This window comes from Nematolebias whitei, chromosome 8 (assembly GCF_014905685.2).
Source record: "Nematolebias whitei isolate Nwh7 chromosome 8, NemWhi1, whole genome shotgun sequence".
Classification (NCBI taxonomy): domain Eukaryota; kingdom Metazoa; phylum Chordata; class Actinopteri; order Cyprinodontiformes; family Rivulidae; genus Nematolebias; species Nematolebias whitei.
The window spans coordinates 6,909,753-6,927,274 of NC_056505.1; the positions used below are offsets into that span (position 1 = coordinate 6,909,753).

General features: G+C 39.6%; 1 protein-coding gene across 1 annotated transcript in view; it reads left to right on the forward strand.

Annotated features, from left to right (window-relative positions):
• The window catches only part of susd2 (sushi domain containing 2), a 29,354-nt gene that overhangs the window by 2,823 nt on the left and 9,009 nt on the right, over positions 1-17,522 (forward strand). Inside the window, exons 4-12 of the mRNA XM_037680201.1 lie at positions 753-1,098; positions 1,695-1,893; positions 1,977-2,062; positions 3,119-3,387; positions 5,995-6,138; positions 7,013-7,165; positions 8,913-9,164; positions 10,400-10,678; positions 11,246-11,422. Of these exons, the coding sequence (XP_037536129.1) occupies positions 753-1,098; positions 1,695-1,893; positions 1,977-2,062; positions 3,119-3,387; positions 5,995-6,138; positions 7,013-7,165; positions 8,913-9,164; positions 10,400-10,678; positions 11,246-11,422 (1,905 nt within the window). The remainder of the gene's footprint in view (positions 1-752; positions 1,099-1,694; positions 1,894-1,976; positions 2,063-3,118; positions 3,388-5,994; positions 6,139-7,012; positions 7,166-8,912; positions 9,165-10,399; positions 10,679-11,245; positions 11,423-17,522) is intronic.

The window sequence follows — 17,522 nt, forward strand, 5'->3', positions numbered from 1 at the left end:
ACTGATGAAGTCCTTTGGATGAAGGACGAAACGTCTCAACAAAAAAAGAAAAAAGAAAAGGACCTGACTGAACTTTGGATTTTTTTTTTATTATTGAGCATGAACTTTGATGTTTTGAACCACTTTGGCTCTGACTGCCTCAGAAACCATCTTATCACCATGGAACTGGTTGATCCACTATGTGAGTGTGCTTCTTGTGGGACTGAGTTTGTTGTGGCTCCTCGGACTGATGAAGTCCTTTGGATGAAGGACGAAACGTCTCAACAAAAAAAAGAAAAGGACCTGACTGAACTTTGGATTTTTTTTATTATTGAGCATGAACTTTGATGTTTTGAACCACTTTGGCTCTGACTGCCTCAGAAACCATCTTATCACCATGGAACTAGTTGATCCACTATGCGAGTGTGCTTCTTATGGGACTGACTTTGTTGTGGCTCCTCGGACTGATGAAGTCCTTTGGATGAAGGTCGAAACATTTCCACAAAAAAAAGAAACCATCCAGAGGACCTGACTTAACTTTGTTGGATTTAATACGTGGATTATTGAGCATGAACTTTGACGGATGAACTAAAGTTTTACCAAATTAAGTTTGTATCTACGTTTGTGCTAATTTTATCGTTTGTTCTGCTTGTTTACGTTTGACAGCGCAGGTTTAGTGTCTTTATTAAATTACATTCCTCTAGTTATTTTGTCGTTTAAACCAGATCTGATAAACTTTGTTTCGTCGTAATAATTTGTTTTCTTTGTGTTAGTCCATCCCGGCAGCGCAGACCCTCATTTTGAAGTCACCCTGGTGAATTCGACTCAGTGGGACAACTACGGTAGACCGAACGCAGCAGGGCGGCTTCACATGACGTGGATCAGATCTTTCATCCCGGCTGAAAAGGTCAACGTGGAGCTGTGGGGTTACAGAGAGGTCAGCAGGTCAGAGGCAGGGACGTCCGTTCTGCGGGCCGAGCTGAGCTTTCTTTACTCTCTGGGCAGGAACCTTAACAACTCGGGTGTCTTCAGCTTCACCCCTGAGCCCAAAGAAAACGTTTCAGAGTGGGAGCTGGGGAATATTCGCATCACGGCTGGTTCGAGATCAGAGGGAGAACGGTAACCATTAAACAGCTCATGAGTCTGAATATGTACATGTTGGGAAAGCTGCACACTTCATGCAATAATTCAAAATTCACTACCGTTTGTAAAACTATGGAGAAACATGTTATAACTTTATAGAAAATTGTTTTTGTTAATTAAGATTATCATTAGTAAAAGCTTTTAAAATACTTTTATCTAGTTTTTTACACGACTGAAAGTTTAATAATATGAAGAATCCTCTGTGGCTAAAACACTAAACCCAGTTTGACTAATTCTACCTTGTGTTTTTAATAACCAGCATAAAAATATTTAGTATCAGCTGTACTTTTATATTAATTTAAGAGCTTGAGGTTTGATTTATAGGCCAGACAGAAGGTATTTGGTCATGCACGGATGTGCTGCTTTTCTTAGTTTAGATTTAACATTTGCTCCGTTTCATCGGACAATAAGAGGTCCCGGTACTTCCAGGGTGGTGTTATCGTACATTTAGCTCACGATTGGTTATTAGGAAATAAAATCAAGTGATTGTGAGTTCTGAGCCATATTTTGACTTCTGTTTTTTGATCTGGAAATGAGCGCTTAAACTGAAACAGGTAATTGTTTATGCACAGGAATGTGCAGGGACTGTGGAGTAGAGGTCATATCTTGACGTGGCACCTGGAGGCGTTCAGAGACGACTCCTCAGCTTGGGCACGGAGCGGGTGTCTGCAGTGGGACGCTGCGGAGAAGAAGCGGACCGACTTCCTGGATGAGCTCGTTGACTGTCCGTGCACACTGGCTCAGGCCCAAGCAGACACAGGAAGGTTTCGTGTGAGTACACCCATCACAGTGGCAGTTATTATCTAATTATTCAGGTAAACTTTCTCAACTCGCATCTATTTTTTTAATTTCAGACTGATTCCACTTGTGACACTGAGAGTGGCAGCGCGTGCACTTTTCACCCTGACTGTGTGCACTTTGTCAGAGCAGTTCAGGCCAGGTAAGAGTGACCAGAGTACAGATTAAATATTTAAATAAAAATATCTATTTTTTTAGGATAATGCAAAAAAAAATAAAGCAGACAATGTTATTCTGAACTAAATCAAATGGTGCAGTTTATAAGAGTTTACTGCAGGAGTTTTCCAGACACACTGCAAGAAACAAAAAGTTAGAGTTACCTGATTTAGTTGTGTCAACTGGTACCACTAAACTTGGTTTAAATGTAAAAAATGCTATTAAAATATTTAACTTTTTCTTTAGGAAATAGCTCATGTAAGGCATTGGATTCAAAATATTTTAGAACCTCCCAAAAGCACACAGAGCAAAATAGTTTATTTGAATAAAAAATACAATTGAGTAAAAAAATTAGGGCTCCCTGGTTTAAAGCACCTTGGGACAGTCTTTATGTAGTAAAAGAGTAGTATTTTTTACACAAAGTGGTTGAATTGTATTTAAAAAGCAGTAATTTGTTGCTTTAACGTCTGATTTTATTGTTTTAATACAACAAAACCTGCTTATTGGGACTTTTATGAATTGACAGGAAGCTCTAGAATCAAGGTAAAATAGTTGTGTAATTCAAAGAAAGGTGCAGGTTGATGTTTAAGGCTGGAATGTGGGTCCACGCTCAAAATACACACAGCGTTCAACAAAGTCCACTTAAAACCGCGAGTGAGATCGAATCACGAGGTTCACCTGCATTAAGCTGAAGTTGGTTTGATGTAAAAATAAAAAAAAGTTATTTTCCAGCAAAAACACACCTAGTCTTTTTCAGTGTTTTTTGAAACATTGTAAGTTACTCAACAAACTTGAGCATGAATACGAACCAGTACGTCCAAATTGTTTAACTTCTCCATCAGACGGCTCCTCCGTTGACGTTTGCATCATTGAGTCGCTTTGGCTGTTTTTATGCACAGTAGTTGGCAGCCAGTTAGAAATTTACCTTAAAAATGTTTAATATAAGAAACATTAACCAGCGTTAGGTTGTAAAAAAATATATTTTTTCCTTTTTACTTCACAGTGAGTGCTTTTAACGTGACATTTGTTTAAATATTCCCAGTCCCAGCCAGGGATCAGGGCAGCAGTGCTGCTACGACAGCTTCGGCTCTTTGGTTCTGACCGGAGACTCCGTCGGTGGCAGCACCCCAGGCAGGGCTCATGACTGGGGGGCCCCTCCGTACAAGGATCCCCCTCGGATACCTGGCTATTCCCACTGGCTTTACGATGTCACAAGCTTCTTCCGCTGCTGCGTGTGGTCCGACCTTTGCCACGTTTACTTCAACCATCGACCTTCGAGTGGATGTCGCAAATACCAGCCGCCAAGAGCAGGTTTGGCTATTCTTTAATTATTTACGTTAAATAAGTTACTTTATTCTTTGTGTTTTACTGATCCTTTGTTGTTGTTCCTCTTCGCTTTGGCTTCATTTCCTATAAAACATGAACTCAATTTTCAGAAGAGGTAAATGAGTGACAGACTCCGGCTGGGAGCGACGACAATAACAAGAAGTTTAATTCTGGTATCGGAGAAACAGTTTGGAGCAGCTGTGGCTGAGTGGTTAGAGAGGGCGTCCTCCAATGGGAGAGTTGGGGGTTTGATTCCACCAGCAGTCACATGTTGACATGTCCCTGGGCAAGACACTGAACTGTTGTCTCTGATGTGTGTCCCATCAGTGTATGAATGTGATCTAAAACACCGATTAGTCTTTGTCGAGACGCAGTAAAGTGCTGTATGAATGTTGGAGGTAATGAGGGCACAGGTTGTGTTGTAAAGAGCTTCGAGCAGACGTGGACAACTGAAGGCCCAAGGGCCACTTGGACAATCTCCATCAGGCCCCCCAATATCCTTAGTAAAAAAACAAACAACTTTTTAAATAAAGATTGATCAAAAACAAAAGCAACAGTTTATTAACTAGAAATTTCCTGGAGAAACTTTGACGGGGACTGCCTATTTATTATTAAATTATTATTAATAATAAATATTTATATTAATGATTATTAATATTAATAATCAATACTAATTATTAATAATAATTATTGTTGATATATTTATAATTTATTAATTATTATACAATATTAATAATTAATAATCAATATTAATAATGTTCACACCAATAATTAGTATTAATATTAAATATTACTTATTAGTATTAATAATTATTTATATTAAAATAGATAATTATAACATTAATAATTTATAATTAATATTAATTATTATTATTACTCATTATTAATAATAATAGGTGATAATAGGTGCCTTCCTTGCATGTTGAACCAAAATGGCTCCGTATGTTACTCAGTTTCTGTGAAGAGTTTTCTCCTATTCATTTCCTATGGGAAATTTGGCATTTTTGTTAGCAAAATATGTCGCCATGGTAACTTGTGAATGCCAATAAAAGTAATTGCACACTTCCCGGAGCCGGGCCGGTCGTTTTGATATAACTTTTGTGGGGGTCCACGTTGCGGTTCGGGCCGCATTAAAGTTGAAAAAGATACGCTTTTTAGGTGTAGAATAATAAGTGGGCAGTCACCAACTAGTTCCTGGAGTTGGTGAAATATTGCGTCTATGTTCGCAAATTACGTCGCCATGGTAACTCGAAATGCCAATAAAAGTAATAGCACACATCACGGGGCTGAGCCGGTCGTTTTGCTATAACTTTTGTGGGGGTAGACGCTGTGGTTCGGGCCGCATTAACGGAGAAAGAAATGTAGACACTTTTCCGAGCTGTAGAATAATTGGTGCCTGCCATGCATTTGCGTGGCAGTCCCCAACGAGACTGAAGGACATTTAAATTAAACATCTTACGCAAAACTAAAAAACAAAACAAAAAACAAGTCTTGTTTCCAGAACTAGACTGAACCTTAAAGTCTTAGAAACATAAATATATAAGTTTGTTTTGCATATTTCTGCTAACATGTACAGTATAACATGTAAAGCTAACGTGTGTAATATATTGTCACAAGAGACAGTTTACAGAATACGTCTTATATTCCTGAAGGATTTTGGAAACACATGCTAACTGCTACAATAAGAAAAAGGTCTTCTAGATTATCTGTCATAAAGAAAATTTGTTTTCCAATGTTCTACGCCAGTGGTTCTCAAACTGGGGGTCTGCAAAAAATAAATTAATACTTTTTTTTTTTTTTTTTTACAAGCAAGTAGATGTTTAACAACCTGTTAAAATACACTAAAATGAAGGAAATCACATCTACTTTATTCAAAATTTTCTGGGGGCGGACCCCCAGGCCCCGCCCCGCCCCACCGCCCCGCCCACTATTTGTGTTCCAGCATTGATGAGTTTCCAGCATTGATGAGTTTATTAAATGAAGTCCTGTAACTTGGTCTGATCACTGCTGCTCTGATTCCGTTCAGTTTTATGTGAAGAGTTTTCTGTAATAATTTGAAGCAGTGGCGATACATTTATGATCATTATGTGAATAGTTAAAGTTTTAAAGTGGTTTTTGATTCTGTTAATTTGATCAAAACTGTAATTTTTGGAAGTTTGAAAAAAAAAAAAGAGTTAATAAAATGTGTCTTGAATGAAAAATACTCCACGTTTAAAAGCATAAAATTGCATTAACTCTATTAAAGAACAGGTCGTAAGTATTTATGTTGCATTAAAGAGACAAATTGAGGAAAATTATTTAATAAATATGAGGGTTATGAGGGGGTCCCTGAAACTTTTTCTCCCCTGAACCCAAGAAGTTTGAGAACCCCTGATTTAAAGCACTGATTAGTCTCTACAGATTCAGATTAGCTTTGCAGAGATGTAGTGGAGTGCTGTATGGATGTGTGTGTGGAGGTAAATGAGGCACAGGTTGTGTTGTAAAGAGCTTTGTCTTGATTAGACAGAAAGGTGCTGTATAAGATCAGCCCATTTACCATTTAAAACAAATCGATGCCAAACTGTGAATCAGGGTTTTGTTTCTCCATCACAGGTGTTGTCTTCGGGAACCTGCATTTTATAACACTCGATGGCCTCAGCTACACTTTCAACGGCAAAGGAGAGTATTACCTGGTGTCTTCAGCGGACAAAGAGCTGAGTGTTCAGGCCAGAACCGAACAGGTGAAACTTGAGAACGGTGAGTGGACATTTAACAAGAATGCACCGTTTGTATCTGCCTCTTCAGCCCCGTGTTCCCACTGCAGCCCTTTCATTGTTCCGGGGCTTACTCAGAACAGATGTTTATTTCTTACAGTATAATCCACATTGAAGAAAACTGTTAGTAAAATAGCACTTCTTTACTTTCTTCTTTTTTATATATCTTTGTGTCTTCTGGTGTCGATTAGAGTGAAGAATAGCAGATGTTAGATTTGTTTTTTTTTGTTTTCAAAAATTCTCCCACATTTTTTTCACAAAACTTTTGACTTTACATGACCAGATGTTATCAATGTGTTCTTCATTAGATCGGTGAAGTGAAACATCTGGACTATTAAAATTGTTCAGACCCAAACTGTAATTAAAACCAGCATAAAATAAGAGTGCATGCTAAACATAGCAGGAAAAAATAAGGAAATTAGTGATTGCTTAATTGATATTTTGTTGTAACAATGCTTCTTGGCAACACATTTTATACCCCTGTCTGTTTATTTCCTCTTAAATGGCCACGTTTGTAAAATACATGTAATTTGTTGGGTTGAGCAGCAAAGCAGAATAAACCGTACAAGAGTTGTCAGCTTTCAGCACAACTGTCAGCGTCTGGGACATCAGAATCTCAAAACAAGATGCAAGATGTTTGACATTAGCAGAGAAGATTTGGCAAGTTTTTCACGAGAACAGCTCATAAACAAACCAACGAAGACATTTTCCTTACAATGTGGCACCATTTAAGAAGAGATGAACAGGCTCTCGAGCAGAGGAAAGAAGAAACATGCTGCATCAAAGAAATATTTGGCCGTGCACAACTTTTTAAACTAAGTTTAAATGTTAACATAAGGTTTGTGTTTTTCAATAAGGCACCTTCGTTAAAGCCGCTCAGCTGTCATCGGTGGCGATGAAGGCGAACTCCTCTGACGTCATCGAGGTACGAGCTGCAGGCGAACACCTTCAGGTGCTGAGGAACCAAAAGGTTCTGCCTTTCACCGAGCAGAGGTGGATGGATCTGCACGGTGAGGGGCTTCACGTTGACTTTCAGGGTCTTTGTCGTGCACCTGACCAAAACCTGGGGAGGTATTTTCACATAAATCAGTAAGCTCAGGCAGTAATTCTTACAGGAAAATGCAGATATTTTAACTTCACCCAGTACTTTCTCATGCTGCTGTATTCATTCATACCCATCTGCTCACTACAGACTCATGTTCAGGCTGCTGTTTAATACACCATATTATTTTACATTATTAGTGTTTAGCGTTTATCTTAGTTTATATCTTAGATCCTTGCATACTGTTTCTTTTTATACTTTATATTGTTGCTATTTTTGGATGTAACTGGGACCCTGCGTGCACAATTTCATTCCACCTCATGTACCACATGTGGTGCGAATGACAATAAAGAACATTCACCTTCAAAGTCAAAAGTCAAAGTTTTTTTATTTGTCCTTCGCACCACATTTGGTACATGTGGTGGAACGAAGTTGTGCACACAGGGTCCCAGTTACTTCCAACAAAATATAAATTGTAAAAGAAAAACAGTAATAAGATCCAAGATATGAACTCAGAAATACGCTAAAACTAAGAATACACTAAGCACTAGTAGTACAAAACAATACGCTGAACAGCAGCACGAACATGAGCCTGTGTGAGCAGATGAGCACGAATAATCAGCAGCAACATGAAACATCAGCAGCAACATGTGATTTTCCACAGTGATTATTCTGGTTAGAGATTCATGAGTCTAACAGCCTCAGGGTAGAAGCTGTTCCTCAGTCTAGTGATTCTACACTTAATGCTCCTCAACCTCCTTCCTGAGGGGAGCGGGGCACAAAGTGTGTGTGCTGGGTGAGTGGGGTCCTTCATGATGCAGGTGGCCCTCTTCCTGCATCTGGAGGTGTAGATGTCTGTGACGGTGAGGAGACTGACTCCAACATCTTCTGTGCAGCCTCCATGCCACACGTTGATGCTGGAGCACAGGATGCTCTCCACTGCACACCTGTAGAAGGAGGTGAGGACTGAGCTTCCCAGAGCAGCTCGTCTCAGACGCCTGAGGAAGTAGAGTCTCTGATGAGCTTTCTTGATCAGGCTGGTGGTGTTGTTGCTCCAGCTGTGGTTGTCATTCATGTGTACACCCAAGTACTTGTAGCTGGAGACCACTTCCACTGCAGATCCTCCTATGTTCATGAGGGGTAGGTGTGTTTGTTCCTTCTGAAGTCCACCATCATCTCCTTTGAACTTGAACTTTTGGGACTGAGGCTGCAGCTTTGAACATTTCTGATTGGTTGATTTCTGTCAGCATCTTATTTCTGCCTCTTTTTATCCGTCATTTCATTTTAAGCAAACGTGAGAGCTAAGCAGTGGATCAAAGAAATAAAACACAACATTGTGAATATTTCACTTAACTTTATTCTTATTTAAAGTACAAGTAAAAACAGTTGTGTCTCTGCACATGTAGCTTAGATTGTTGTGGAAACACAGAAAGTCCAGCTCTGAAGAACTCACCAACTTCTTCTTGTGCCCACATTTCTCCTCAGTAACTGAACATTAACATGGAATATGACCAGGATCGTTGCTTTTGCTTCAAAATAAGTTTGTTTTTGGTGAAGCCGTTTAGTTTTACATGTTTCATTCTTACTGTCGCAGCATCAGTTCCGTTTGTGTCGTGATGCTTGTTGTTGTTATTTTACCGTATTTACATTGTTTAATTTTCTTTTTCTAACTAAACAAGTGTTTGGCACTAAACCCCAGTTTTCTTTGTCTCCAGGTGTATTTGTGTTCGCCCCCAGTCGTCAGAACGTGACGGTAATCTTTTCCTGTGGAGCTGCCGCGGAGCTTCGTCTGAATGAAGGAGCCATGACGGCGACGGTTCTGCTGCCGGCACAGTTTTCCAACCGAACTCAGGGTCTGCTCGGCTCCATGAACTCTGATCCTTCGGATGACCTGATGACCTCATTTCAAAAGGTCATATCCTCAGCTAACGCCACGCCCGAGGAAATCTTTACCTTCGGAGCTGGATGTGAGTGTGATGGACTAATTCATCATTTCAGCTTTTTAAAGAGTTTGTTTTAGTAGTTTAGAAAGCCAACAATTTGGTAGAAATTAAATTATTTTATAGTACCCTGCTTAAACTGAACAAAGCATGGAGTTTGACCAAAGCACCTTTCTACTCCCGCAAACTAAATACCGTACTTTTCTTTGTATAAGTCACAGTTTTTTGCATAATTTACATGCCCTGCGACTATAGGCCAAAACGACATATTTATGGATTTTTCCCTTATTTATAATCCATTTTTTGGCTGAGATATGACCGTTTCCATTCATTCTAACTGGAAAAAAAAAAAGTTAACAATACCACTTTCAGCCACTTGATGGCAGCAGAGTCGTAATAGTTTTATGGCATGCTGTTATATCATGTAATAGGTAAATGTGGCTAAAAGTTCAAGACAAAAACAACTGGACTTTATTTGTTATACTTTACTTCAGCTGATTTGACATTAAAGTGCATTTATTAAGCAAACGTTAGATTGACACACACTTTAATATGATTTCAAGCAAACAAATAATTGTTTTTAAATGTTAATGTTGTTAAATTCTTGTTAAAGTCGTCCCGTGCACGCTCCCGCCGCCATTTGTTGGCCCATGGGTTTTTGGCACAACACCGGTCCACATTTCCAGGTTGTCAGTGGTGACGTGTAACAAACGCGATGCGTCAGCAGTGACGCATAATAGATGCGACGTATACGGCGAAGCAACATATTCATGGACTTTTCCACTTTATTAGACAAATATGGACTGATGAGACTTATAGGGCGGTGCGACGCGTACGGCAGAAAGTACGGTCTAGTGATTCCCCTCAAAGATGGTCAGTAATGAACATGCGATGTTCCTTTTCCATCACAGTAACTGCAGTTAATAGTCCCATTTTGTGTGCATCATAATAAAATAAATAAATAACAGTACAGTGTGCAGGACAGATGAACATCTGTTCTATTTCATTCCATTTGTATAAAACCAGTGGTTTGGAGCCAAGCAGTATAAACATGCTGGTTTGAGGAACATTTATTTCAATTTGGTCCTTATTAAACCTCAACCCAACAACTTGTTTAAACACAATTATTTATTGTATAACCACTGACTCCTAATTGTTTGTATTGCAACAATATGTTTAACATTGACCTTTGAGTATTTGTCTGAAACCTGTAGTTTGTTTCAACCCCAAACAACTGAACAGATGTTTATTTCTGCCAACAGGGAGCATTTCAAAGACGTCTTCCCTCTTTACGTACGACTCTCCGAACCTTCTGGACTCGTACTTCGTTCCACCGAGCCATGACCCGGCTTTTGTTCCTGCCTTTTCTCTGCCTGAGAAACCCGACGACCCGCTGGTAGCAGACATGATGTCGGTGTGTTTGGGAGAAGGGGCTCAGTTCTGTAAACATGATACTCTTATCAGTGGGAGCCTTGCGGTGGGGAACGCCACACTCAGGGCCCACCGGAGTCATCGGGCTTTGATGGAGGCCCTGGAGCCAGGTACTGTCACAAGCTCACTGTCTGCCAACCCATTCACAGCTTTTCCTTTGTGCTCACTGAAACAGGGACATGTTCGTGTGGATTCTGTTTGTGTTAAGTCTCTGAGTCGCCTGTATGAGTGTAGGAGAAAGTGCAAGTTTCCTTTTTGTTGTTTGAATATCCATCCATCGCGGAGTCACAGTTGCCCAGACATCACTGTGCGAGAGGCAGGGGACACCCTGGACAGGTGTCCAGTCCATCACAGGGACACATGGAGACAAACAACAATTCACTCTCTCACCAGTCAGCCTAACATGCATGCTTGGTCTGTGAGAGGAAACTGGAGTACCTGCAGAAAACCCATGTGTGCACGGAGAGAACATGCAAACTACACCCAGAAAGGCCCTTGGCTGGGATTTGAACCGGCAGCCTTCTGGCTGAGCGGTGGCAGCTCTACTAACTGAGCCACCTGTTTGAATGTTGTTCACATTTTTTGCATTGAAAGATTTCAAACCTTTTATATTCTTACATTATGAAGCTCCTGATTGTCAGTAGTTAATGATTTTTGATCATGTTGTGGTTGTGCAGTGGTGTCATGTGGCTGGATCCCCTCACCCAGGAATGGGAAGAAGAACGGGACACGTTACCTGCAGGGGGACACCCTGAGCTTCAGCTGCAGTGAGGGCTACACGCTGTACGGCTCACCTGAGCGCACCTGTGTGCAGGACGGCTCCTGGACAGGAGAGCAGACTCACTGTATTACAGGTTGGCTGAAAACACGAGTAAAGCAACACAAATGATCAAGTATTGTTTAAAATACAGGCTGCTGTATAACATACATTAAAAACAATCATGCAACACGACGGTTTAACCTTTTGTTCCTGAGCTAACTCTAGAAATCAAACCCAGAAAACAAGTCTGTAAAACACATATATAATTTATTATTTATTAACTTTATTCAACCAGGCAAATCCCACTGAGATCACAGATCTCTTTTGCAAAGGAGGCCTGGGCCTGAAGGCAGCCTAACATGCATGTTTTTGGTCTAATAATGTGAAAAGTTTGTGGGAATTTGATCGAAGTTAGAAAATCTTTTAACAAGAATAAACTTCCAAACACCTCTTCTAGCAGTTCCTTCACTGCTTATCACAAATATCAGCAAAAAGAGCCGCAAACATGTCTCATGATGGCGTATTTTTAACATGTGGGTTATAAAATTAGTGTCTGGTACAAAGATCAAAAAACTACTTTTCAGCTAAAACAATGTTTCTTTTTTTTTTTGACATATGACATAATACTTTATTTTAATACTGTTTAAACACTTTTAACCTATTTTTTTTCCATCATTTGAAAGTTTGTCTTGTTTATAATATAAATTATGTTTCTATAAATAAGTTCAATATGACCTAAACTCCTTAGTGTTGCATTTTTTACATTTGTTGTAATAAAGGGTGAAAACTATACAGTAAAAATAAGACTATTATTTACTTTAAAACAATCAAATCCAACATAGACATTTGTTTCTTGCTAATGTTTTACATTTACTCCAGTATTTTCCTTGTTTTAACATGTCTGCCATCTCTGCTGTACATATAGTTAAGAATAAATTACATAAAATTCACCGGTTCCATCAGAAAAATAGATATTTATAAAACATGTAAAAAAAAAAGATTATTGTTAAACTCCCCAAACTCCTGAGTTTGTCTGACGTCTTCTTATGATTTAAAACTGATTCTTTTTACTCTAAAGGTTGGCATGAATGGAGGTCATAATGTATAGTTTTGCTCCAATCACAAAAAGCAGAGGATATAAATGAACACTACAACAATGTAACATTGAAACACATCTTAACTGATCTCTTATAAACTGTGTAATGTTCTGAAGCTAATTCAGAAATAATCCAGCTTATGGCAAACTGTACTTAAAAACCAGACTGCATTATTTAATTATTTCCTCCCTGCTGACTCTGTGTCAGATGTGAGGTGAGCATCGTTGTCTTTAAACATGGCGTCAGGAGGTGCAGCTAATGATTGACAGCAGGGGGAGGTTCATGCAACAGCTAAAGGAAGAGCTGCTGGTGGGTCTGAACTCAAAATATAAGCTCCTTCCATGTGATGATGAAACATTAAAAATGTATAAATATTACACAACCCTCCAGCCTCTTCATACCTCTTTTTGGGGTCCAGGTCTTAGTTAAGGTTAAGGAGGGGTGGGGGTCAAACCCTCCCTCTCTCTTTCCCCCTGTATTTCAAACTGTGGTGTATCCTGCACGTGAAATCGAGACAGGCTTGTTGAATCTTCTCTTTCAAAGCAAAGATGAAACAAACGGAGCTCTCGGTCGCTCATGCAGACATTTACAGCAAACCTATAAAAGGTTTCATTTGGATCGTCCTGACTTTGTGTTAGTGGATTGGAAACACCTGGACCTCTCAGAAGGACTGTAGTTGTGAGCTGTTGCCTGTAGGTGGCAGTGTTTCCCTCTGAATGCTTCATGCCATTGTAAAGTGCACCAGGTGGCTTTAAACAAGCCATGCATTTAGAAATATTTGAATAATAATTGTTTCAGTCAAGTTAGGATGCAGAAACAAAGCCGACTAAACTATAACCCGACTCTATCTTCTTCCATCCTTGACTTCAGCTCATCCTGATGTTTAAATTAAAGCGTCTTTATCCTGAGAAGGGCTGAATTAGTACTGAAATTAAATAGATGTGATTTGATGGACCATAGCCAGATCACTGTAACGCCACAGAATCTCCTGAGGGAAAGCATCAAGTTTAATTACTTTAATGCAAGTGTACACACACAATATTTAGCCTTTTTTAACAAGTATGTGTCAATTACTGGTGTCGTTGTTCTTCCTCAGTGGGTTCATCACACAAATCAGAGTTAACAACAGTCGACGTGACCCGGGGTGCTCAGTGGCAGGTGTCGCAAGAGCCGTTTCCTCCGTGGTTCAGATGTGACCTCCAGTCAAGTAAACAACACTAAATACAGGCCGAGCAGGAGCACCGCTCCTCCTCCTCCTCCTCTTTAAATGAATCACTGCGGCTCGATGTTGGAGGCTGAAAAAAGAAGGCATGGTTAGGATGAAAGGACGTGCCGCAGAACAATAAATACCACCACATCCAGTTTGACTTCTTCTGAGCGGCTTTAACGAGCCGCTGCTGCCTGACAGCCGAGGTGACACGAGTCCAAAGCTTTGAGGGAATCTGTGTAAGAATCTGGCCCTCGTTTATTAAAGGACTGTGGCCGTCACAGCGCTTTGTTGAGTTTTGACTTGTTGCCGCACCAGTCGTGCAACATGTCACGATGAATAATTTAAATACCTTCTAGACAAAAGCACTGAGGTGAGATTGTGGTGTTCAATTTTTAATTTTTAAATTAATTTTAGAAACGGCTGCATGAACCAGTTGCTAAAGTTCGGGATAACCTTTTCATTCCCATTTCTTATTCTGCAAACAGTAACTTTAATTTAGTTGTCTCCTTTTGCATCATTTTTTGCTCTTCTGCTGAGGTCTACAAGCTCAGTTCAGGTTGAAAACATACAAACTGTAAAAACATGAGTCAGATTTGTGCAGAGGCATTAAACTGGAAGCTTTTGCTTCATTTGACTCATGTTCAGGCTGCTGTTTAATACACTGTATATTATTACATTATTATTGTTTAGCGTACAGTAGTCCCTCGTTTATCGCGGGGGTCCGTACCCTGAAGTGTGAAAAACCGCAAAGTAGGAATAGTAGTACAAGTAGTATATTTTAGTATTTATATGTACAGTAGTCCCTCGCTACTTCGCGGTTCGTTTATCTCGGACTCGCTCTATCGCGGTTTTTCAAAATAAGCTTGGACATGACACACAGTTGTCTGATTGATGGATGAGCCGCACAATCGGCATGGAATTTTAATTTAAAATCAATTATTTTAAATTATTTAGCAACTGATACACATTTGTGCAGCCCTTGCTGCAGGATAAGCTTCCTGCTGCAGCTGATCAGCTGATCTGTATGCATCATAGAGAAGTGGGTGTGGTCAAGAGTGCTGGCAGGTGGCAGGGAGCTGAAATCATGACATTCTGTGCTCTTTTAGAGCGTTTAGAAACATTGTTTAGAATATTGCAAGAGTGTGGGAAGGGTCACACCTTTATATGTATGTGTGTGTATGTATATATATATATATATAGTATATATATGGGATGCATGATATTATCGGCAAGGTATCGGTATCGGCTGATATTAGCGTTAAAATTCAATATCGGACATCGGCCATTCCATTAAAATAACTCGCCGATATAAAATGTGCTGTTTTTGCCTGCAGCGGCAGCACAACGTGATGACGTCACGTGCGCCTCACGGTGGAGAGTAAAATTCAAAATGTCGGCTGTGTGGAAGTTTTCTTTTTCGTTGGTGAGGATGTTGGATTCCAAAGATTTTTGGACTACGTTGAGCTACATCGTCCCCAGTCAGAGATATTTTTCAGACGTAGCCTTACCCGAGTTACAAGCCGTCATTTCCAACGTGAGAAGCTAACAGCTGATAGCACTTGGGTGAGTTTTACCACAGACATTTGGACGTTGTGTTAGCCCGTTAGCATGATTAGTCTTACGGCACAATGGATAGACAAAAACTTTGAACTTAAAAAGTCTGTCCTTCGTGCACAGGAGTGCAGAGGATCCCACACTGCAGCTATAGGAACCTGGAACAAACCTACACAAGTGAGACAGCGTCGCAGGTGACTAATGCTAATAAATAACATTTAACACTTTTCATTTAATATAAGTTAAAGTGCAATGCAAGTCAAGTCAGATTTATTTATAGAACACATTTAAAGCAGAAACTGTTACCAAAGTGCTTAACAAAAATATCACAGCATCAAATAAAAAGTAACAAGATATATTTACAGCACATGGAATAATAATATAAAACTGAAAACGTAATTAGAAACAATGAAATACTAAATCAGGTCACCTTGTATTAAATAGGAATAATAACAAAAAGCATAAACAGAATCAGAATCAATAAAATTCTAAATCTAAATCCGATCACACTGTGTTAAATGTCAATGAGTATATCATATGGCTGTTAGTGAATATATGTCACCAGCTCTTACAGCTGTTGCACAATTTTTGTAGCAAATAAGCCTAAATGAGAGGGAAATGTTCTGACAAAGGAAAATATATAAAATATCGGTATCTGCACCGGTTATCGGCCAAACAAGTTTTAGCATATCGGATATCGGCCAAAAATCCAACGTCGTGCATCCCTAATATGTCACGATTTCAGCTCTCTGCCTCCGGCTGCACTCTCGGCCACGCCCACTTCTCTGCTCTACACGGAGATAAGCTGATCAGCTGCAGGACGAAGCTTCTCCCACAGCTGTGGGCTGCACACAGGTGCTAAATCATTTAAAATGTATTTTAAAATTAAAAAAATTATGCCGATCACGCAGCTCATCCGTCAATGAGCTAATTGCGTGTCATGTCCAGTCTTACTTTGAAAAACCGCGCGATAGAGCGAGTCCGCGAAAAATGAACTGCGAAGTAGGGAGGGACTAGTATATATCTTGGATATCTTCTATCTTAGATCCTTGTATGCTGTTTCTTTTAGTATATTTTTGCTATTTTTGTGTGTAACTGGGACCTTGAGTACATAATTTCATTCCACCTCATGTACCACCTGTGATGTGAATTACAAAGAACTTTGACCCTGAACTGTATTGACACGAAGCTCGTTTATCTTGACTGTATTGATCCAACAGTAAATGTTCTGTCATGGCTGTGTTGTCGTGTTTGTTGATGGAATTGGATACTTTTTCAAGTGGAACGTTGAAGTTTCCTACATGTTTAGAATTCCTTAAGTACCATAGTGTCGATCGTATTCAGGCGTACCCCTCGGGTGACGACGGCAGCTCTCAGCAGAAACACACTGAGAAATGTTTAGGGCCTCGTCAGCTCTCTCTAATGAACTCCTCATTTTCCTCCTGAAATGTTTGGCATGATCAGTTTAGCTCACAGGTGCCTCAGTACAGCAGAAATATGAAACCGTGTGGATATCCGATGTGCCATTTGTCTCAAGATCCACATTTTCTCATCTGTTTGCATCAAAGTTTGATGGCCTCGACAGTGATAAATGACCACGATCCTATTCTTGTTTTATTTTACTGAGAGCTCAGTCCAAGCCCGTGATGTCTGCCAGGTGCTCTTCACCTCAGTGGACATGTGCTGGTTTCAAACCGAGTGCCGTTTCTCCCCGAAGCGTCGTGTTTGGATCGGTGAGGTTCGGCGCAGAGAAGTAATTGGATATTTTGGCCAGCAGGAGGAAAACGTGGATGTTGGAACACCACGTCAGTTCTACATGCCCCAAGCAGCATCACGTCCAGGGAGCTTGTGAGAAATGCAGAAGGTTTCAGGGTCCAGCAGTTTGGTGAATGGAAATATTCAATCTGGAAATTTTATTTATTTCATAAACTAAAATGTTTGATTTTTTTTTAAAAACTTCTGGAAAAAATAGCAGTGTTGTGTTTTTATGTTCCCAGGCTGATGTTTTAAGAAAAGCAGCTAATTTTACTTCTTCATACTTTGTGCTATTTGACCGTTTTTACATGTAAACATGGGATTTGATCAGAAAATGGTGTCTTATGACATTTAGTGCTTGTAACTTTTATAATCTTTAATTATTTAACTTTATTTATAAATTCATAGCATACATTCAGGTCTCCTCTCAGACACTTTCCTAAATCTGCTTCAGCACACCGGCTTTATTTTTTTTTTATCTTATGTTCAGTTTAGTTATTTGTTACTGTCTGTTAACTTTTAGCTTTTTGTTACATTTAGCTTTTAGCTTCTGATTTGCTACATTTAGATTTTAGCTT